At 39.1% G+C, this 24,148-nt stretch overlaps 1 protein-coding gene across 5 annotated transcripts in view; it reads left to right on the top strand.

The window, feature by feature from the left end:
* The first annotated feature begins 1,543 nt into the window (after positions 1–1,543).
* Positions 1,544–24,148, top strand: part of FCHO2 (FCH and mu domain containing endocytic adaptor 2) — a 100,160-nt gene continuing 77,555 nt past the window's right edge. For 4 of the 5 annotated variants that reach the window (XM_055698528.1, XM_055698526.1, XM_055698527.1 and 1 more), the window contains exons 1-5: positions 1,979–2,164; positions 12,698–12,789; positions 19,153–19,227; positions 20,582–20,723; positions 20,815–20,967. In XM_055698528.1, coding sequence (XP_055554503.1) covers positions 2,135–2,164; positions 12,698–12,789; positions 19,153–19,227; positions 20,582–20,723; positions 20,815–20,967 — 492 coding nt within the window. In that variant the 5' untranslated portion in view covers positions 1,979–2,134. Of the gene's footprint in view, positions 1,564–1,978; positions 2,165–12,697; positions 12,790–19,152; positions 19,228–20,581; positions 20,724–20,814; positions 20,968–24,148 lie in introns of those variants that run through there. The other variant, XM_055698529.1, reaches the window with a different exon arrangement.

Here is a 24,148-nt window from a genome sequence, read left to right as displayed (position 1 = left end):
TATTTGTGTGATGATAGATTGCTGCAGCACTGCAGCAGCTACTGCACATCTAGATGCAGCAGTAGATAAGGAATTCCTTTACTACATAGCTTTGAAAATGTGGAAGATGGGAACTTCTCTATGAAATGTGGAAGTGAACCCGACTCTCCATCCATCATAGCATAGTATCTGTCCCTGTGGAAAGTATTTTTCTATCTTCTACGGAATAAAAACCTTCAGCTTTGATCACGCAGCTTTTATCTCAGTTTGCCCTGGTATACATCCTTACAGGTAACAATGCACAGGTACTGTATTTGTATCCTTCAGATCATAATGCAGGCTGCTTGCTTACGTCAAGTAAACAGATACATAAAGTAGTTTTTTTCTTAAATGTAGACGTACAGCATGTCGTTACTGTTTAGAATTACGGTGCACATGCTTACTGCTATTATCAAGAGACTGATCCAGATCTAACAGTCTTGGGACTTTGAAATTTGGACTGTGAAGGAGGTCCAAAAGTTTTCTCTGTCTTGGGATCAGCAATTTGGCAAGCTTTGCATATACTGAAACTTTGGGAGACACTGCTAGAAAGAAAGGAAGTCCTAAACTTACCATGGAGCTACAGGAAGCGATGGATTAAAGTTACAGCCAATTACTTATTACTGTAATACCAGTTCAGAATGATATGTTTATCTTCCATGAAAGTATCTTTAGTAAAGGTAGTTGAAAGTTTGTAATGCAGAATCACACTGATGTATATTGAGATGAATAATACAGATTTGGCTGTCTTGTTTGCCCGAACTTGTAATTTTTTGCTTGATGAAATTTTATAGCTCTGTAAACTTCTGAACTACATTTTCGCTAATTTGGCTTTCACAGATGTCTTTAATCAGCATAAATTTTATCTAAGTTGGTGAATTCATAAGGTTCTTAAGAGATGACTTGAATGTTCTGCTCTATGCCTTACCTACCTACAATCTTAAAGAATGAAGGCCGAAGGACATCAGTATTAAGGTGGAGGCAGATGAGATTTTTCAAACCAGAACAGATAGGGTTTCCCATGAGGGGGAAGGCAGGACCTTGAACACCCAGCACAGAATATCTGCTGCTTACATTTTGTATCTTGGATAAAGCTTTGTGCTGGCAAAACCATAGATAAAAGTCTGGATAAAGTGCTTACCACAAAACAGGACAACGAACTGCAGGCCCCCCCCCCCAACACTGCTTAGACCTGCCCCTCTGTTTGAGGGCCCTCAGTAATGAAAACCTCCTCGCTGCTGTACTGGGCAACGAGTCACCTCATTGAGGACTCTCTGGGGTCTCAGAAGGATCCCAGCGGTGCCGACTCCACCATGAAGAAAATACCGAAATACGGTCACTGAAAAGCAGGACTGCAGGTACAGACTGACCACAGATGTGCTCAGCCATCAGCATCACCCCACTGGCTGATAACCTACACCGAGTAAACGAAGGGTCTGGAAACTGAACTGCCGCTGAGGAAGATGAAGGTTTGAAGTAAACCGCTCTCCAGCCTCCATGGCTTCAAATGACGAGCATCATTCTTAGGAGCATGCCACTGAAACTGTAAAATCCTGCGCGCCGAGGCCGCGGGGAGGGTGGGCTGTGCTGGACCCGCAACGCTCCCGCGGCCCGAGCCAGCGCCTGCTCCAGGGACCGGGGACCGCACCCCCCCGGGCTGCAGCGGCGCCCGGCCGCGAAGCCAGCCGAACGGCGTGCACTCAGCCCCGTGCGCGCCGGCGCCCACCGCAGCCGTTCCCTAGCGGTTACTGACTACCTTTGAAGGGCTTTCCTCAAGATTTCGGGGGCAATTTTCCTCACAATTTCGGGGGGGGTGGGGAGTAGGGGGGTGGGGGGGAACTGCCGGCCGCCGCCCCCCCCGCCCCGCTGCGGCGCGGCGGGCCCGGCCCCGCGCATGCCCCGGGCGCACGGCGCTCTGCGACTGCGCGGGGGCCGCGGCGGCCGGCGGCGGCGGGGCGCATGCGCGAGGCCGGGGCGGCGGGGCTGTGTGGAGGGCGGCGTTCGCACCGTAACGGGAAGGCAGCGCGCCGCCGCGGCGCCCGTTTCCTCCGTTGCGTTCTCGGCGGCTGAGGCGGCCGGGGCCGCGCTCGCTGGTGGCCGGGGCGGCGGCGGGGTGATGATGGCGTACTTCGTGGAGAACTTCTGGGTAGGGAAACGCCGCGGGCCGGTTCCGCCGCGCCGCGGGTGGAGCGGGCAGGGCACGGCACGGCAAGGTGCAGCCGGGGTCCCCTCTGCCGGAGCAGCCTCGGCTCTTACGCCACCCCCGGGACTGGGCCGGGGCCTTGCCGCGGAGGGTGCGGCCGCGGGGACGGTGGCTGCCGCCTCCCCCTGCGCCCGCCGCGGCTCGCTTCGGCCGGGCTGGGCCGTGAGGGAAGCGGCTACCTGCCTGCGCCGCCGCTGCCCCCGCCCGGGCTGCCCGCGGCGGGGAGAGGGGACCGCCGCCCCCTGCCCCTGCGCCGCCCCCGGCCTCGCTGCGTGCCCCGGGGTCCGCTGGGCGGGGGCGGCGGGGAGAGGGGCCGCTGGGCCGCGGGGGGCGCGGGCACGAGCGGGGGACCCGCGCCCGGGGGTCTGTGCCGCAGGCAGCGCGGTGCGTGGGGGCGGCGTGGGCTGCGGGGCGGTCTGTGGTGGTGAAGCCTCCCAGAACGCAGCGGTCGGGGGAATGGCACCGGCTGGCAGAACTTGGCAGCTGTATCACGCAAACGCAAAGCTGCGCCTCGCAGCGCTGCGCCTTTGTACCGGTAACTTGTCCGTGCCCGCATGTCAGAGGGGGACAGCCCGAGCGGTGGCCAGCTGGGGGGACAGCGGACCTCCCAGCCTGTTGTGGGAACGATGTTGCTCAGCCACCTCTGTGCAGATGTGTATGTTTTTAAGTGGGTAGGTAAATACGCAGAGGGAGAAAATAAAAATACGGATCTGGATTATTACGGAGCCTCACCTGAAATGAAACTTTTCATGGTGACCGTGGCTGGTCTGTAACGTTAAAGTTAAGTGTTATTGTAGCCACTGAGCTGTTTACAATGTTGCTACTTCTTTGCATGTTTAGTTTTTCATCTGCATCTCTAACAGCTAATAGGGGAAACACAAAAATGGTTGGTTGTTGAGACTGAAGCCAAAAAAGGTGAAAATATCTTTTAAATGTCAGCTTTCTCTGTGTAAGCAACAGTTAATATTTAGGAAAAAGTAGTTTCACAAATACGCTATACTATTCTTGAACATAAAGCATAGGTCAAGCCAATTTTCATGCCTTGTTTGCAGCATTGTGTTTAATTTCAACTCTGTAAGTTTTGCTGTCAACAGAATATTAAGATTTAATGAAACAAGATATTACTTTTGCTCTCCTGGCATACAAATCTGTTTAGTTTGAAGCCTTGCTGTGGGAGATCAGCATTAATCTAATATATGGAAATTCTTTTATCTTTCATAAAAATAAGACTTAAATTAATATTAAAGTCACATTTTCTTCGGAAAAGTAACTATCTCCTCCTAAGATTAAAGTAGAAGCTTTTTATTCAGTTATCTCAACTGAAATCAAATACTTTTATATTTAACTATGTTAGGTACTGTGGCGTGTTCATGGTTGATTAGTTGTATTTTATTTTGTTACTAAGTCATTAATTTTGTTAATGTAGTGAAGGCCATGGGCCATTCCCATACACTGTGTTTTCCTGTCTGTGTCTTCCTGAATGCTATCAGCAAATGTGAGGTAGCAGACATCTACCCAAACTTCCCATTCCCTCTTTGTGCTCTACAAAGTCTCTGCCTTATAGCTCTTTTGGCAAAACTCCTAGTGTGGGTCAGCAATGTGTGCCAGGGGAAGGACGTTTTCTTCTGTTGCAGATTTTTCTCCTGCCTCCAAAAATGACACTAAGTAGGACAAAAACAAGTATATTCTTTGTTGTCTTGCAGTTTGCAACAAAGACATTAGACAGGGTCTTAATCTTGCAAAACTTGACTGAGAAACCTTTATAATACCATGGACAGTGTTTATTTTGTGAGAAGTAAAATAAAAAGGAATAGGAACTGCTCCTTCATTGCTGTTGTGGGTAAATATTTTTCAAGATTAACTGTAGTATCTAAATATGGTGGATTTTTAAAATCAGAAGGTATTGAGTTTCTGTATCCTCAGAACCAAGCATAAATTATAGGTTTGTGTGTTTTAAATCATTAGGCTTCTCCATTTCTACTAACTTTTCAGAACAAGTTATTGTTCAGAATTGTTACTGCAGTGCGTTGGAAGACTTGGTGTACAAGCTATGTATGCTTTGAAATGTGGTGAGAAGGTTAAGGCAGAAATTGAAAGATTGCTGTTAAAATGCACTGAATGCATAATGACTAAAAATAACCAAGAGAAATCCGTAAGGAGAAGGAAAGGTGGTATTGTGTAGAACTTTGGAACAATTGCCTTCCGTTTTTTGCTTTTGCCTTGCCATTCTTGATAATGCCACACAAAATAATTGTGTCGCCTATGGAATGAGAAATTACACTTTCTAAAAGCACTGATGTGAAAATTAATCCAAAATGTAATTAATATTTAATTTCGATGTACATGCTGTCATTAATTTGCAGCTGAAATTGTGCATTGGAAATGGAATTCTGGATCCTGAGCTGTAGGATGTTCTTTCATGGTTTGTTAATTTGCTGTAACTGATAGGAAAAAACATCAGAAACTTAAGGGACTTAACTGATTCCTTCACAAAAGGGAAGTAACATGTACGTGAATGCGTATCAATTTCTTGAACATTCTTTAGGCTGCTGTTTTTTAAGAACTTCATTAAAGTGCTCACATAAAGAAAACAAATCTTAGCTTCTTTGTGGTGATAATCTGGAAGTCTATGGTGAGACTTTCATCTTGTACTGCTTTTAAAAGTATTTGAATAGTTGCAATTTTGTTTTGTTTTGTTAGAGAATGTAAGAAAAATTGATGTTTTATGGGCTTGCCATCTGTTGACTGCGTCTAAGATGTCATTGAGAGATAAGCAAGACTAATTTTCAGGATGTGTAAAGTTGAGCTAGAGAGACCTGTAATGTCACTTGAAAATTTTTGCTGTAATTTGAAAAATGTAGGCGTCTGTTAATAGACTAGTGCAGCACTCTAGAGCAGCAGTTTTCAAAGCCAGTAGGATACAGTTACTTTTTTTGTGGTATCAAAAATTATAAATTAGCAGTACAGGCTATAAATGGCTCTGATTCTTGAGTTTTAGTCATTCAAGTCACATGGCCAAACATTCCCAACTCCTAGTTCGGATGTTGTCATAAAACATTGGGTGCTTGCTGCTATGTATGTGCTACATCAAAACCATGATGTAATTTAAAGGGAACACTTTCATAAGTTATTTCCGTTATATGTTTTGTCACTTTGAGTACACTTATACTGGTACAGTAGTATGTACCAGTATACTACTATGTAGAGTAAAAAGCATTTGTTATCAGTGACTTACTCTTTTCTTTACACTGCTTCAGAAGTGTTGCATAAGCTTTTACATTGTATTTAAAGTGACTGGTGCAGGTGATACTTCTGTAAATTGTAAGTCTATCAAGTCAACTAAATTAAGCCACTTCATAGACTGTCAGTGTTTTCTTTTATTAATCATTCTAAATTGATTTGATTAAGCTGTTGGAAGTTCTTTGTATAGCTAAAACTGGTCTCTGTAATGCCATTCTTGGTAACTCTGAATGTTCTGGGATATGAAAATGTGTGTTTAAAGTGGCTTTGACAAACTTCTTTTATTTAATTTTTTTTAATTCCTTGTGTTACCTGTAGCTTTTGAGAATGGCTATGAGAATTTTGAGGAGAAAGGAAGATTCTTTTCAAGAGCTTTTCTAACATGTAAGCACTGGTGGTATCCAGGGGTTGATAACCTTAGCTTTGTGAAGAGGCTTGCTCTGGTAAGTGTAAGACGTGTTGTCTTATGCACTTACGTGGTATGAGTGACACCGAGACTTGTCATGCTTCCATCTGGAGTTCCGTTCATGTTTACGCAGTGCTGCTCTTTGGCTTGGCATGCAGTTGGATGCTCACTTTCAGGAGAGCTGTGGTGCAATATTGGCTTAGTCTCCTCCCTCTGCGTGTCTGCATCTAGTATGAGTTGGCAACTTTCCATCTTTTTGTTCAAAAAATATTTTTCATTATCAAGATATAGCGGAAACTCTGTCATTCCTAATATGTGTAGAGCTTCTCTGGAGCAGATCTTTATTTAATTCATTGAAGCTGGAAGAAGAAAATTGAAATTGCCAGGTTGCTTTTGTCTTCAAACTTCACAAAACTTTCAGAACTGAGTTGCCTGTGTAAACATCAGGTGATTGCTTCGTTCTATGTTTTGATGCTCTCAATTTTCTGTAGCTTTTTCAGACACCCAGAGATTGAAATATACTGAAATATACTTTCAAAAATGTAACACCATAATATTAATCACTAGAGTATTTTCCCATATATGGGGCCCATTAAATTAACTAAATTGCCTAGGTGGAAAGGATGAAACACATGTTATTTATTTGAAACTGCAACAAGGCATAACAGTTTAAAGAAAATGATGACAAATTTTTTCAACACATCTGAGTTTACGTATCCCTGGAGTCGGGGGAACTTCTGTTTATTTCTTTGAAGTGTTACTCCTGTATGAGTGACTGAAAAGTCGACAGTACAAATGGACAAACCATAATGAATAATATATGTCTTTCTAAGTTGGTGGCTAAAGAAAAGATTGGGTTTGGTTCATATTTGGAAATTCTATTTTAGAATTGCAGGAATGAACACCCAGGCTCTATTGTTCTGTTGCACTAACATCTGTATGTTAATTGTTACGATAGGATGTCTTTTAAACTGAGTAAGTCAAATCTTATCATTGCTGAACAGTTGCACCTTGTTTCAGCAAATACTGAATTTCACCCCTATGAAGGAGTTGTGCTCCCCCACCCCTCCATTAATGGATTATCTACAGTAACTACTTGGCATATCAGTGCAACTCTGAAATTTTCTTGCTACAAAAATTTTTTTACCAATAGGACTTCTATGGCATTTATGACTTGTGTTAGGATTCTTGCAGGCATAATCTGCTGATCAGAGCTGTGGTTTTTACATACTTGTATCTGACAGAGGAGCATGAGCAGTAATTCATGTGTAAAACTAGCTGTGTAGGACAGCTTCTCTGGACTTGACCAAAACAAGAGGCAAAGGATACAATTTTTTCTATTCTTACCCCCAAGACTAAAGCTATTCTATTTCCCACATTCACTCTTTTCTAGGCTTTTCCTATTTAGCATTTATCTAACAAGGTGGGAAGATGTTGGTCATATTTCATTGATGTATCATGTTTGCCAAAAGCAGTTTTAGAGTTTAACTAGGGTTTGAAAACTTAATTTGGACATTATCCAGTTTTCATTTTATAACAATTTGAAGTAAATTAGGGACCTACGCTTTTTTATGGTTAAAAAGAAATCCTGTAGTTAAATTGGAGTACCACTTCCAAATGTTGTAGTTTGAGTATTTGTCTGCCTGTTTCCTGGGGAATAAGTTATGGGTTTGGTAGGCTATTTTAAAAAGAGGATTGGGCAAGTTATAACTTAAGTGGTTTGTAATTAAAAGTACAGTTTTCTCAGTCTGATCTGTTTCTTCTTTGTAATGTGGCAACGTGGTCACGTTTAAAGGGTTGAAGGAATGATCATGCATGCTTAACCACTGCTGATGCAGGTTCTAAAAGCATAGTTTGAAACGACAGTAATTCACTTATTACTGAAGTGAGTTAGGAAAAAAATCAAATTCATTTGAACTGTCATCAAGCTTCTGAAGTTTGACCAAAAATCAAAACATATTTAAGAACTGCATGTGCCTCCTCTTGTCTCATGTGCTTAGTTTTGCTGTGAAAACAAAATCTGCAGCTGTCTTTTCTTGCTTCTTACACTAGCTAAATGAGTAGTATGTATTTGACCAGTCATAGGAACTTTAAAATCACCTTAATAATTCAGAAACATTTGTTTATGCTGGGTAGAAAGACTGTGTTACTATAGAGAGTATTGACTTTTAACACCAATAGGCATTAGCGTTGAACAGTTTTAGTCCAAAGGAGACAGCTTGCACTTGCGCTTAGGTAATTTGATCAGAAATCTAGGAAATAAATACTGCTGCAGATTGCCTAGAAATTTCTGGCTACTTTACCAAATGTAGATTTTAAATTCAGAATTATCTTGATATGCAACAAACTAACTTATTCTTAACAATTTTCAAAGTCTGTTAAGTAGCTCAGTAAAACAGTTCCTGTAATCTGTTTCCTGTTATGCACAAGTCATGGAAATGCTGAATTCTGACTTCACATTTGCTGACAGGGTTGCTTTCATTTCCATGAGAAAATCATTGCAGTTCGTTCTTGATGAAGGGAAATGGAAGGACTGTCTGCCCTTGCTTTCTGTGACATAATTTATTTTGTATATAGAGTTGGTCAGTAATGCCTTACTGTAGTCATATTGAAATATTAACTTGTATTTGAAGTCTTGTTTCCACGTACAGCTTGCTGTCAGGGGACGTCCATACTATATATACAAAAGAGCTCTTTTACAGCATTATAAAATGGGAAACCATCTCAACAAGAACACTAGCTTCTGAAGAGAGCGTTTTGTTAGCTCTAGGGAAGGAGGAGAAAACTGCTAATGAACTTCAAAGTAATTAAATTGAGCCTATATGGAAAGGGGACCACTTAATGTTTTGCATTCTCATACACACTTTTACAGTTGTTTCTGTTGAGTAATGATGGAATCATCCTCAACAGATGGTGTTTTACCTGCAAAATGACATTCAGAGTGGTCTTTCAAACTGATCTTGGGAGTTTGTTCAATAGAACCTGATGCTTTATGTGGAAACAGAGGTTCCTCTTTCTCCAAGATGCAACTTCTAGAAGAATCGCCATCTGACTTCACTGTCTGTCATAGCAGTGGATGGTAATTGTTGCTGAATGTGAGTGGAAGGTCTTATTTGTTCTCTCTGCTATGTGGTGCATTTATTTTTAAGTAGGCCAGTACTGGGCTTTTAGTGATCCCCGCCATTACTGTCACCACCAGGAAGGAGAAGGTAAAAATACTTAGCGAAGAAATATTAGCTAGACACACAATTCCCACATACAGAATTTTATGTGTGTGGGGAGGGGCAGCTTTGAGGAAAAACCACCAAAACACAAATAAACAGTGTTGATGGCATATGTGCACGTAAGAGGATACATACCTGATTTTTGTAAATTGAACTACTTTTCCTCTTAGGCATAGTGTAAATCTCTGTTTTTATTTATTCTATTTATCCTAATGTATTGTGTTTATCCTAGATACAGAGCCTTAACTCTGGTGCTTATTGTATGAATTACTTGAGCTACTCTTTGTGAACGTAGCTGCTTTATGAAGGAGTTGTGGATAGGCCATATAGCTTTCCCTAAGCAGAAAATTGTCTGCTCTCTGCGTTGAGATACCATACTACATTTGACATAGGTACACATATGTCTCCAAACACAAGTAGAAGATAACTCAGTTTATAGAATTGTCATCAGGTTAATCATCAGAACTCTTGATCATGTAAATTTTTTGGCATCTAGATGTTTGTGTGTATAGGCAGAACCTGGTATTTGTAAGGTAGGCTATGCCTGACATTATATTCACAAATGAAAACATGTCCTTTAGTTGTGCAAGCTTAAACCACATAGGCCCTCAAATCTGGGAGCCTGCTTTGGACTTCCTGCTTTGTTTAAACCTTAATATATTTTTCACATAGTCTCTTATCCTGTGATAACTATTGATAATGCATAAAAGATGTGGCTTTCAGGGGACTTTTTTTAATTGAGGAAAGTATCTATTCTGTTTCTCTTGTACTTTCTGCTATGCAATATGATGTCAGGGACAAGAGTAAGACTGATTAGAAAACTTGATTTAAGTGGAAAGATGAGTTCCTTTGCAGTAACCTTCAGTTACAGTTAGGGAATCACATGATATTTGGAATTGGTTCTGGCTCATTTTGTTCTCAAAAGGTTTGCAGAGTTAGATTTCTGATAGATTATCAGCCATCAGGAAGGCTGCAGCCAGAGACTAGGTCATGGCTATGCTACCCTTCCTGTATTTCTGAAGTGGCAGGAAATTTATGGAGCTGCAATATAGAAAAGTCCCTGTTAAAGGTCCCGTTATGAAAAGTTCAGAAGCAGTGTTCAGCACATTTTGATCAATGTGTTGGTTTAGCTAGAAGAAATGCCTTAAGACAAAGGGAAAGAACATTTCCTAAAGGAGAATTCTGTAAGCTTTTCCGGAAGAAATGCACTTCTTTGTCTGTCTCCAAATTTGGATACAGTAACAACTTCGAAGTAGTTAAGTAAAACTTTTATTTTGTATTCTAATTGAAAATATCAATGATGTTGTAATTATGGAGTTATTCTGGTGGTTTTGTATTACAAAATACAGTGGCATTCAGGGTTTATTCTGTGTAAATAGAGAAGGTTAATAAGCTACCTGTTAGTGCACAAGTAGTCAAAATTATTGTGGGCTTCAAACTACAAGGAGTAATGGTTACATAGAAGTGAAAGGGCAGTGAAACTGTTTAGACTGGTACTTGAGATAATAAGATAGCATATTAAAAAGAAACATTTCCTACTAATTGATGTTCATATAGTTTTATTTTTCAAACATAGATTCTGCCTTGCTCCATAGACCTGTTAGTTTGCTGTATTTTCACCCATTTAGTTCAGCTTTTACTTTTTACAGACCTTTCTGTAATTGCCCTTACGCCAAAATGATCTGCATTTTGATGAACTTTTCAGGTTACAACTTGCTGCAGCCTTCGAAAACTGTGATTTTATAGGTGTTTTTTCTTTTTGTTTGTGTTTGTTTTCCCACATGCTTGGAAGAAGTAGAGCAAATAATCATGGCTAGTAATCTGAATCAAATTGCCTTCCATCATATGCTATTTGTAAATGTATGTGTCTGTGCATGATGTACTTTAAGGCAACTTGCTATATTATTGACTGGTGTATTCTCTAGTGCAGTTAACACTTCAGTGTAGTGGGCCTACTACTGTGGCTGCCGCAAAGTTCTTCCATCCACCCGTGGTTGCTTCCACCTACTTAAGCTGGCAGATCCCTGTCTGCCTTCTCCTTGCTGTCACCAATTCTGCTGAGCAGTGCAACTGTTTGTGCCCTCATAGTGATCTGGATCACCAGTTTTTTTTTTTTATTTGCCAGCTTTATTTTTCTGCTATATAATTTCCCTGATCAGGTGCGCTTTATGGCTGCAAACCCAAATGTTTTTCCAGAAGAGAAAGGACATAAATGTTCGGAGCGGTGTGTGGCCAAATCCTCAGGCTCGTCTCACTGGAGATGTAGAGCGGCCATTGTGAAAGGTCCATGGTTTTAAGGATGTTAAGGTCCTTGAATTCATCCAGAGGAGAACAACAAAGCTGGTGAAAAGGCTGGAAGGAATGTTGTATGAGAAGCAGCTGAGGACTTTGGGTTTGTCTAGTATGGAGAAAAAAAGGCTGAGGGGGTGACCTCATTGTTCATTTATGGCTTCCTGAGGAGAGGAATCAAAGAAGGTTCTGATCTCTTCTCCCTGGGATCCAATGGTAGGATGCATGGGAACAGTTCAAAGCTGTGCCAGGTGAGGTTCAGATATGAGATATTCTTTACTGAGAGGATGGTCGAACCCTGGAACAGGCTTCCTAGAGAGGCGATTGATGCCCTAGGCCTGTCAATGTTTGTGAGGCATTTGGACAATACTTTTAACAACATGCTTTAACTTCTGGTCAGCCCTGAAGTGGTCAGGCAGTTGGGCTAGATGATTGATGTAGGTTCTTTCCAACTGAAATATTCTATTCCTTTCTATTCTGTTCTGTTCTATTCTGTTCCATTTCACTCTGAACATGCATGCAGTTTTCCTGAGGGCATCCTTCTGCATCTTTTATATCGGCAGTGTTATAGATCGCTTTTGGAAGGCAGGAGGGGAATGAGTAGTCTGATACTAAAAATTCTATAGTAGCACTGCTATTATGCCATGCCTTCCTTTCATTCCTATTGTTGCTATCTCCTGTCCAGAGGAAGTTCATCACAGTGGTGGTAAGCTGGCTGCGTTTATTATCAGTGTTTAGGGCAGTGTCTCAGTTTTAATGGTGAGGTACACCTTACTCACTGGAAAATATTTTAACTTTCAAAAGGGAAGCTACCTGTGAGAAGGAAGGTATTAGTGATTTGGGTTTTTTTTTTACCAATTTAAGAAAAAAAAAGAGAGGAGGAAGATGCATGAAGTGTGAAGAGTTAGAATATCCAGTGATCCCAAAGTGTGCATTTTAGTTTGTGGAAAATAATGAAAGATATGAGAGAATGAAGAGAGACTACAATATGTAGTATGTGTTTATTAAGATGGGAAGTGAAAGAATAAAAGGCATATAGAAATCTAGAAAATAAATTACTTTGAACATAGCTTAGAAATACATAATAGAAGAGTTACCATTAGAAGAGCCGTAGTAGCTGCTGAGGTGATTTTAGACTGTTTTACTTATAGGGGATTGAAGGGAACTAACAGCAATTGGTAAAAAGCTGAAGCATTAGAAATCATGTACTTCATGGAAATTGATCAGTTATTAAAATGCGTAGGTTCTGTAATTTGACCTGTAATAGCTTTATCGTGTTGTGTTTCATAGTTCTACTTTCTTTTCATTAATCTTTAGGGGGAAAGGAACAATGGCTTTGATGTCCTCTATCACAACATGAAACATGGACATTTGTCAACAAAAGACTTAGCAGACTTTATAAGAGAAAGGTAAGTATTCATCCTTGGTAATCCTGGCTCTTTAATATATTGTTTGTGGTTTTCATTTAAGTTTATAATTATCTTTAACAGTAACATGCCAAATATGTCAAAATCAATAAGCATTTTAAAATATCTCTTATAACCTACAAGAATATCTATAGTTTTATTCCATTCGCTTAGAACCGAATTGTGACTCTTAAATATTGATTAGTAACAAGCTTCTAATTTTTTGGATTGGAATTAAAAAACAGGAATGAAAAGCTAGAAGTGTCAAATTAGGTGTCCAGGATTTTATTCAAATTAATCCAAATTTTCCATCATGTTTGGTAGAAAAGCAATAATATAAAGTTGCAGAAATTATCAGTTTAACAAAGTTTTTGACCATAGCTGTAGAATTGGGGTATTAGTGACTGCTAGTATGATCTTATAAAAACTATACTTTTTAAGATGTTGAGAAACTAGGTTCATTAAAGACAGGCAGTGATACATAGGGACAAGAAAATAATATGCAGAAAATAGTAGAGGTTCTTCTTTATGGGGTGGACGGGACAGAACTGCAGTCTGCAGATGTGACAGCTTCCAAAACAGATGACCTAGTGCTGGTTTTCGTTCTTGGTGAGAGAAGATTGCTGCTGTTACATTGAACTTAAGAATTCTGGACAAAATTATTTGTATGTCTACTTTAAAATTTTGTCTTAGTTCAGTTACTGACATCAGGTGACACATGGAAAAAACTTGCAAGAGACTGATTGAGGACCTGTTTCAGTTTCTTGCGATAAAAGGTGACCAAAAAAACAGCTTTTATTTTCTGGACTTTTCCATCAAAATTTCTGTTTTGGTCTTAAATAGAACTCAACAAAGATTTTCTTTTAAATTTCCACAAAATGTAACCACCACAGATCTGGAAGGTACTCTGTTGCACTGACATTTGCATAGTTTCAAAGTGAATTGGAGAAAATGAGAAAAATCTTTCCACTAAGAAGAAACAAGTGAGTTCCAGACTCCATATGTGATGGGCAGTCTCCTGTTGTAAAGACTACACCACCCAAGGAATCTTATGTTTCAGGAATCCCCAATTCCAAAGAACTCGTTATGAAGTCAGACAGGGTTCCAGTGAAATCCTGCATTGGGTTAAGCAGAGGGATATCGCACTGTTCGTGTTTACCTTGAAATGCTTAAGGTTCACAATCAGAAGCTTGTACTTCTGATATTGACTGTTAAAAATGTTTGCTTTGTGTTATCTTTGTGAGTGCCTGGATCCTTCCTTTGAAACATGCTTTAATTTTTGGAATCACTCAGTTTTTATAGCAGTAGCTCATAGACCTAAGTTGTGTATCACCTGGGCACACTTAATTTTATTAGTTTTACATCTGTTGCATTTTGATTTACCTCCATATTTAGATCAGAAGCTCTCTCACTCATTCTGCTTATCTCCTTTATGTTGTATTCTTTGGGCATGCTCCATTTTATTTATGTTGATATTAAGGAGGAGGGTCTTAAGTAAATGGGTAAAAATAATTTGATGCTATATCTGTCTTAGATTCTTTGCTTTATTATAGTGATATGTAGAATTAACAGTCAAGTTTTATTTATAACATTCCTAGTAAAAAGAATGTGGCGTTCTAGTTTTTTTCACTCTATAAGCTCCTCCAAATTAAATTTTAAAGAAAATTTGCCTTTGCAATCAATCAATAAAGTATCTGGACCTTTCTCCACATATTAAAAATATTTCAGCTGACGTTTCTGTTAATTAATTCTAGTGATTTGTCAAGAAGGTGACTTTTCTTTTTCCACAGTTAAACAAGATCAAATAACATTTAAGACTAGAGATTAATGACTATGTTTGTGGCATATAGTTTGTAGTTTCAAAGAAAGAGATGGACTTTAAATATTTGGTATCCTCACTTTAAGTGAGTTTATGGGTGCCTGTAGCTAGGCAGGGAAGCCGTTCACTACCATTGTGAAGTTACTGTAGGATGTCAGTCAGTTTCTCAGGAAATCACAGAATGGTCAGGGTTGGAAGGGACCTCTGGAGATCATCTAGTCTAATGCCCTGCCAAAGCAGGTTCCCCTACGGCAGGTTGCACAGGGTTGCATCCAGTCACGTTTTGAATGTCTCCAGAGAAGGAGACTCCACCGCCTCTCTGGGAAGCCTGTTCCAGTGCTCTGTCACCCTCAAAGTAAACAAGTTCTGCCTCATATTCGCATGGAACTTCTGGGGTTTCAGTCTGTGCCCATTGCCCCTTGTCCTGTCACTGAGCACCACTGAAAAGAGCCTGGCCCCATCCTCTTGACATGCACCCTGAAGATATTTGTAGATGTTGATAAGGTCCCCTCTCAGTCTTCTCTGCTCCAGGCTAAAGAGGCCCAGCTGTCTCAGCCTTTCCTCATCAGGGGGATGCTCCGCTCCCCTCATCGTCTTCATAGCCCTCCGCTGGGCCCTCTCCAGCAGTTCTCTGTCTCTCTTGAACTGGGGAGCCCAGAACTGGACACAGTGGATTGAGGGAAAGAATCAGAAAAGTAAAAGTGAAAAAACTTGTGGGCTGAGATAAAGGCAGTTTAATAGGTAAATCGAAAGCCGCACACGCAAGCAAAGCAAAACAAGGAGTTCATTCACCACTTCCCACCGGCAGGCAGGTGTTCAGCCGGGCTCCATCATGTGTAACAGTTGCTTGGGAAGACAAATGCCATTGCTCTGAACATCCCCCCTTTCTTTCTGCATCCTCAGTTTTATATGCTGAGCATGAGCATGTTATGGACTATCCCTTTGGCTAGTTTGGGTCAACTCTCCTGGCTCTGCTCCCTCCCAGCTTCTTGTGGACCTGCTCTCTGGCAGAGCTGGGGAAATGTGAAAAGTCCTTGATTTAGTATAAACATCACCCAGCAACAACTAAAAAAATCTGTGTATTGTCAACATTATTCTCACACTAAATCCAAAATGCAGCACTGTACCAGCTACTAAGAAGAAAATTAACTCTGTCCTAGCTGAAACTGGGGCAGTAGCATGCATTTATTGCCATAGGTTAAATTCTTGATCTCAAAAGAAATTAGATTGAGCAGTACTTCAACAATATTTTACAACATTGCCCAGTTGTCTCTTGAGTATGTTCTATTTTGCATCTTTGTTTATTTCAAAGAGATTAAGATATGTTGCACACAATTATGTGTTCTCCTCCTTGCTTCACAGAGTATAGTGTGAATATGTGACTGGATGAACAACATTAGGATCCTCCTAAATCTAGTGGGTTTGTGCCCTGGCTTTTAAATACCTGATTTTCTGAACTAATGCCTATGAAAACTAAACACATACGTTTGAACTTTCTTCACATCTGTCCTTTTGAACATATTGGCCACCTTTTTTTCAGAAGTGGAGACACAGGAGAGTGAAAACTACTGAATAAGTAGAGACAGATCAGAGTTGGTGATACTACTTTCAACAAGTTAGAGTACTTAACCTTTGTATGTACTGTTTGACAGTAGTCACCTGTTCAGTCAGGATTGCTGGAGTCTCCAGACTACCCAGATAATTTGCTTTTTTTATGGAGTGATCTCACAGAGAAAGGAAAGATGGCTGAGTGTATTTGGATGTGTAGACTGCTTAGGGCACAAAGGACACATCTGTATGAGGCCAACCTGTTACTTTTGCTGTTCAGGTTTGTGTTTTGGTTGTATGCAGCCTCATAGGGGAAGAATCTATCATTCCCTTTTCTCCTTAGAAATAGTAATGAAAAAGAAAAATTCTATAGGATGTGGGATTTTTTTTTTTAAATTTATAGACAGTTTAAGCATTTTTTAAAGATTTTTCTTCCAAAACTTCTATAAGAACCTCTGAAATTACATGGTTGTTTCCTCTGAAAAAATACCCCAAACTTTGAAATGTGTACATAATATAGTATTTCTGTACTGTATCTGCTGTTCCAAAGAAGGAGCAGAGTTTACCTTCTTGGCTCTGTTCAGTTAGTCAATACCAATTTAGTTTTCAACAGTGTTTTAATAGTTTTTCATTTGTGTTTTTGAGTACTTGTTAATGGTTAAGTACTAAAAGAACTGTGACACAGTTGGATCTTTGGTTCAGAAATATGTCACCTGAAGGAGTGAATTTTGTGGCAAGCAATGTGCTCAATGTTGATAAATCTTGGGTGGGGCAGGTTATCTACTTATCTGTTGGAAGATAGATATCTTTGTTCTATTCTTGGTAAAGCATGTAGAATTTTAATTTTTTTAAAGATGTAAAAATATGAAAAGGTTGGGCTGTCCCCACAGGTTTTTTTTTCTTTAAATACTGGGAAGATTTTGTAGGTGAACTGTATTGTGTTTGTGTGTATTTAACACCTAAACTGTTTACATGTGAGAAGCCACTGTGCTCAGCTAGGGACTGAATAGGTATTGTGTTAGCTTTTCTCCAGAAGTCTTTCAAACATTTTTCTGCACCATTTGCCTGTGAGTGTCATAAAAAGAATCTCCTGGGTCATAAGAAACTGGCAGTGGGTATATTCCAGTTTAACTTTTAAATGTTTAACAGATCCCAAGCAAAGACAGATTTTCAAGTGGGTAAAAATTAATTTACTGAGGCGTTTATACAGTGTTACATTGTGCACCACAGTACTCTGGAAGGTCAGTCAATAGAACAAATGTAGATACATGTACCCAACTGGTCAATAAGAGCATCTTGCAGTTGTTAGTGTTTGTAACTGTTGTTTGTTGATATTATGTGGTAGATTGTGGAACTCCTGTTTTCTGGAGACTGTTCAGGTAACTATGCTGTAAATTGGTCCAAAGAAAAAAAGGTGTGGATTTTGGTCAGAAATCTTGTGTTTAAAAGAAAAAAAAAAAAAAAAAAAGGCACTGATCTATCAGATTTGGAAAACTTCTACAGAAGCTATTCGTAATTAATGGAAATATATTGTTCATCATGGAAATTAAAAAACCTGTCAGTGTGTCTTCTGGGTGTCTGTGTATATGTGCTTGTTGCTGTGCAGCGAGCAAGAATTCCAAACTTTGGAAACTTGAACTTTTTCTTATCATTAAAATATGTACATATGTAGAAGGAGGATAAAGTTAATTGACTTCTTTTATGGTGAATAACTTCGTGTTTTTTTGTAGATGGTATTTAAAATGTAATTGAGTTACTGCATTTTACAGTTTAATACCCTTTTCCAAACTGATGGTCCAACTGATCGGATGGTTATTTTGTAAGTTCACTAGGTTTAAATGCACACCCCTCTGCTTCAAGTGACCACTGCTGCTTTGTTCTTTTTGCTTGGAAAGTGTTGCTGTAAAGGAGAAATAAAAACCTTTGCCTCAGCAATAACTAGTTATAGCCATGGTATAACTTGAAAGGGGTGAATTCTTCATCTCCCTTTTTTTCCTCTTTTTATTCAGTAGCCCCGGAATAAAGGTACTACATAGCAGGAAAGAAATCACTTCAAGCTTTTGCATTTTCAGGAAAAGGCAGTTACAGTATATACTCAAATCCAGGATGCTTCTAAATCTGAGTAGAGACTATGTACTGAATACTGAGTTAGGGTGGAAAATTAAAATAGTGTTTACTCTTTACCTTAGTAATAGGAGGGTGAGGAAGATTAATGGAGGAGGGACTTTCAGGGATTCACTGCTGTGATACCCTGTGTGTGACTGCTACTCCATGGCAAGTGGCCCAGCAGAGGCTGTAAAGAGGAAATCTATGCTGACCCTTGGATTCTGAATTTCCAAAAGACAAATAAAATTGTGGGTTTGAGTGCAGGAAAGGGTAATGAAAATTTATGTATGGAAGAGGTTTTCCAAGATCAGAATATATTGAGACAACCTTCTTCAAAGACGAGTATAAATAGTAGAACGCAATACTTTTCATAGCATGTTATTTTACTGTTTTCCAAACTCCAATATCATTATGTGGGGAACTTAAAACCCCAAAACACCGCATTTTATTTAACATTATTTCTTGGTAAGCATTCCATTTGTTTATGTTAATGTTTTTATTACAAATATATTTGATTTTGTTGCTCTGTAAATCTGTGGTGTTTAGACAGTGTTAGGTGGGTGATTTTTATGTCACTTTGTTCTGACTGTTACCAAAGAATGTTAAAGTCAGAGGGGAACAGCAGAGTATAGGAAGGAAGGAATAGTCTTTTTCAAGTCTTGAGTCCCTAGGTTTTACTTCTTTCTGTTCCCTGCAACATTCTGTCACAGGGTTCTTTGATTTATTTTTAAAATACACTTCTGTGATTTTGCATGTGGTGTTTGAGGTGTCATTAAAGTGAGTCATTTTCAGCTAAAGAAAATAGTCCTGTTTTGGACCTTTAGAATGCATATTCATGCGTCTTCAAATATCTTCAAAATTTCCATTATGCTTTTGATGGCTTTCTTTGACAGGGCTACAATAGAGGAGGCATATTCAAGGTCAATGACAAAACTAGCCAAATCAGCGAGCAATTACACACAACTTGGGTAAGTAGGTGTACGTAAGAAAGAAATACATAACTGCACAGATTCAAGCTTGATTCTTCAACATCATCAATAAAATAATCAGGTACCATAACTTTGTCACCTTTAAAAATGTTTGTTAGTTCTTCAGTAACCATGCAAAATATCATGCAGCTATGACAGAAACAAAGACAGTACAGTTCTTTGTTCACAGTTTGAAAAAATCCAGAGCCCAAACACAGAGGAACTGTCTTTCCTCTGTGTTTAAAGCTGAGTTCTTTTCAGACATAATAAAGAACGTGACTTTCTATTCTGTGCTTCCAACCCTATGGTAATTACTCTGAGGAGGGAACATGTGGTCCACAAATGTGGCAATAAATTTATTTATTTATATTATTTCTGCTTTCTGGAGTGTCTTCTCTGTCCTCAGAGATGTTAAGAATGAGAGTTTTCAATAGATTTATTCCATAGTTTAATTAAAGCTTTCTAAGTGAGGTATGTTTTTAAAAACTGAATGATTGATGGTTGTTTTTTCATTAGAAAGATGATGCCAACAAGAACTCAGACTTCTTAGATGAGGCTAGATTTTTTTTTATTTGTAGTAATAACAGCTAGAAAGGGAGCTTTCGTCAGTGCATAATTTGATACCAGTTGCTGCTGCTCTTCAAAGGTTCTGTATCTGCATGTTAGTTTGAACTTCAGTGCTTTAAAAACTGTATAGTACTGATTTTTCAGCAGTGTTAACTAGGAAACTGAGGTAAGAGTGTGTCTTTAGTAGAGAAGCCGTAGCTGGAGAAGTCCATTCAGTATAGAAATCTGAATCTGAGGAATGACCTGTCCCCCACCTCCCTGTCCCATACAGTTAATCTCTGTTAATAAGTAAATCCCTTTTACTGGCAGACCATCTTTGCCAATTTTTTTTCCCAGTATCTTGTAGCTGTAATGATGTAAGATAACTAGAAACTTAACTAACCAAGTAATTTCTGATTTGTTTGTACTTTTCAAGTATATGCATAAAAGTACTTCTACATGTTAAAGTATTTTGAGCTGCTCTTGCATCATCTTTAGGAATACCACTTGGCATTATTGTGTGCTGATGATAGAGAAGATTAAGTGACCTGTGCTGTGTTTTACTCATTAGAGTTAATACAGGTAAAACATAAACCATGGAAAAATTAGTAGATAGGATTCCAAAAACATTTGAAAATTATTTAATAAGAATATGTAGCAGTTGTTGCAGGTTTTGTTTGTTGCAGTTTTAGAAACAGAAGTGAACTTCTGTGAACTTATATACTTCAGCACTATTTTAAAAATAGATCATATACAGCTAAAAGGAAAAAATCCAAATGAACATTAAATACTATTTTCCTCAATCTAGGACATTTGCACCGGTTTGGGATGTTTTCAAAACCTCAACAGAAAAACTAGCAAGTTGTCACTTGGATCTTGTGCGAAGATTACAAGAGCTAATAAAAGAAGTTCACAAGTATGGAGATGAACAAATCAAAGCTTACAAAAAGGTTATTAATTTTTTTTCTTAAATATGTCCAGTGACTAGTTAACATTAAAATTAAAATGGATTGGTTTTGACAATCATATGATATTTGGCAGACTAAAGAAGATGTTTCAGGAACATTGGAAGCAGTGCAAAATATTCAAAGTATCACTCAGGCCTTACAGAAATCAAAGGAAAACTACAATGCAAAGTGTGTTGAACAAGAACGTTTGAAAAAGGAAGGAGCAACACAGAGAGAAGTTGATAAGGTAGTTCTGTGACATCTTACTTTAATTCGTAGTCTTGTCAATCAGTAACCTGTATTCACCTTGTATTAGTAAGTGAAATGCTCAGAAGGGGTTATAAGTAGTTAAAAGTAGTAATTGTGACTATTTCATAATGTGCATGACATTTTGAATACCTAGTTATGTTTTGTTTACACTTACTCCTTATCTCTTCTAACTGCACTGCAGTTCTAATCCTGTATTTTTTGAGTATTTGCATCATATGATAATTTTTTTTAGTGGCTTTTACAGAAATTGCATGTAATTCTTTAAGCATCTATGATGGTTTTGGATAAATATCCTTAGGTAAATATTCAATGCCTTGGTATTGAATTGAGGAGTAGGAGGTTTTGTGTTGTCCTTTCAGTGAAACAAAGTAGCTAATTACATGAGTATTTGAAGTCTGTTCCATTGAGAAGAAAAAGAAGTTAACTTTACTTTCAGTGCTAATTTAGAAGGTTCCAGTTTTATGGACCAAAAACCCAAGCGATGTGTATCTTGATGTTGTATTTAATACTGTCCTTGGGTTTTGGGGGAGTGCAATCCATTCACAGAATCACAAAATTACTAAGGTTGGAAAAGACCTCTGGAGATCATCCTGTCCAACTCTGCTGCTCAAGCAGGGCCACCTAGAGCCAGTTGCCCAGTACATATCCAGAGCTTTTGAATATCTCCGAAGATCAACCTCTGCGGGCAACCTGTTCCATTGCTGACCCACAGAGGAAAAAAGTGTTTCCTGATGTTCAGAGGGAGCCTTCTGTGTTTCTTTTTGTGCCCATTGCCCGTGGTCCTGTCACTGGGCACCACAGGAAAGAGGTTGGCTTTGTCTTCTACATACCCTCCTTTCAGGTATTCATATCTATTGATAAGATCCTCCCTAAGCCTTCGCTTCCTCAGGCTGAAAAATCCCAGCCCTCTCATGGAGGAGATATTCCAGTCCTTTCATCATCTTTGTGGCCCTTTACTGGACTCTCCAGTATGTCCATGTCTCTCTTGCAATGGACAACCCAGAACTGGAGGAGTACTCCCGGTGTGGCCTCACTAGTGCTGAGGGGAAGGGTCACCTCCCTTGACCTTGCTGGCATCACTGTAACTTTTTCCTGTTTTCAGGAAACTAAATAGTAGAGAAAAAGAGGTCATGTTTCCCTGTCTGTAATGATGTCTTCTCTTTTTTAAATCTTGATACCTCTGCCTATTTCTGTTCCAATTGCCTGATCTGTGTAGAACCCTGCCTGTTAGAATGGTCTTAGTGCCTCTTATACCGCTGTCTTCATGGAGCGATAGAGTTGGTTATTGTCTTTTTGCTGGTGACAAAAGTGATCCTTTGACCATGTTCTTCTGATTGTTTTGTCTTTGATATAGATGTATTTTTCCAAGCTTCTGTCTCGAGTGATAGTCATTGTTGGATTCTAGACATGAATCAGAAATATGTGGGTTGGCAGGTGTTTTCCTACCAGTGTATTCAAAGTATAATTTTTCTGAATTCTTTTAAATAGATTGAAACTTTTCAGTAGAAAAAGTTGACGTGATAGAAGGTTTGTTTTTAAAATGTAACATTATCATTTTTCAGCTGGAAACAAAAAAATGTCCAGTCTTCCTGATGTCTACATGAGAAGGGAGAAAGAGGAAGCACTGTAGGATGAAGGCCATTTTTTACTGCTTTATGCGTATCCCCTAAATACTTCTGTTTGAGCAATAGGCCATAGTTTAATGCTTTGCAGATACTTAAAAAATGTTTCCAGTGTGAGCAGGTGACCATGACCCTCACATCTCTTCAGTCATGTCTTTATTCAGGTTTACACTTGTAATTTCAGAAACACGGTGACAAAGATTGTATTCATTTATTTTTGGTAGAGAATAGGTTTATTACTTTTAGCACATGAGAAGTGTTTTCTGTCAAAATCTCATAATAACTTCTTAATCAGAAAGCAGAGGATCTGCACCAATATGCTGAGAGCTTATCACAAAGCTAAATATTTGGAAAAATACTTTATTGAATAATCTGAGATATCTGAGACCTTGCAATTTTCATTGCAGCTGAAAGTCAGTGTGAACTTGTGTAATAATTTCCTGTTGTTCTCTGACATGTGAACTTCTCTATTTATAGTGACTTGACAAAAATTCGTTGACTGATCCCTATTATTTCACTTGCTGTAAATCTGCTAAATAGAGTTCTAGCAGTTGCTGCACCTGAGAATAGACATGTCCTGTTTTCAGAAGAGATTACTAATTAATCATACAGTGTTCATGTGTTTTATCATTTTGTCTGTCCTGCTGAGTAGTTGGTTTTTGTAGGTGCTCTTCAGCACATAACACTTAGGTTCTGCTTTCATTAAACATTACAAGAGACAGAGGACATTTTGATTTTGTCAAAATACTATGCATATGGTGTTCAATTACATAACGCTCTACAAAACCCCTTGGTTTTGAAGTCTTTTAACTTGGCATTTCCTTCCTTTTAAATGGTTAAGTTTGAAATAACCTTATTGCTAAGTAGTCTTAATTATTTTTTAAAGGAAGTGTTCATAGAGCACTTTGTACTTGCAGTGTAGTAAATGGCATTTGGAGAGCAAGTTGGGACTGTTTTCTTCTTGGTAATTCTCCTGTGTGAATGTGCAAAGTTAGGAATCATGAAGTAAAATTCAGAACAAGTAACTGGTGAGTTGGATACAACCTGTCATGCTTTCCCTTTAATGCCTGAAGGATCCATATTCTTCATGCAGTGTAGTGTTTTCAGGCTCTGTTACGCTGGGTTTAGAAGACTACATGGTTAAGATCTGCTTAAGCTTTCTTTGTAACTGGAAAAATGGAACTGCAGGTTTGGTTCCTTTTCCTTTGAAGTCCTGGTTGATGTTTCCCCAGGTGAACAAGTGCTAGTACTATCCTGTTGCTCATGAGTTTCAGTTATTTTTCTCTTGGAAATTGCAGAATATAACTCTTTCCTGAGGGCATCTTTGTGTTAATTAATTTGAGTTAATAGATAGTGGTCAGCTTTGCAAGTCATTGCAAGTGATAAACAGTTTTTACTGTGGGAGAGATGAAATTAATTTGAAAGAGGGAAGGAGAGGTATTCAGAGCTAGAACAAATAGTAAATACACAGCTATCTTTACTGCTATCATTAACTACTCAGGATTTCTTCTGAGTTACAACTGATGGGAAATTTCA

Source organism: Falco cherrug, chromosome Z, assembly GCF_023634085.1.
Source record: "Falco cherrug isolate bFalChe1 chromosome Z, bFalChe1.pri, whole genome shotgun sequence".
NCBI classification, from domain to species: Eukaryota; Metazoa; Chordata; class Aves; order Falconiformes; family Falconidae; genus Falco; species Falco cherrug.
Note: the sequence above shows the minus strand (reverse complement) of the source record. Positions and strands in the feature narration are given on the sequence as shown.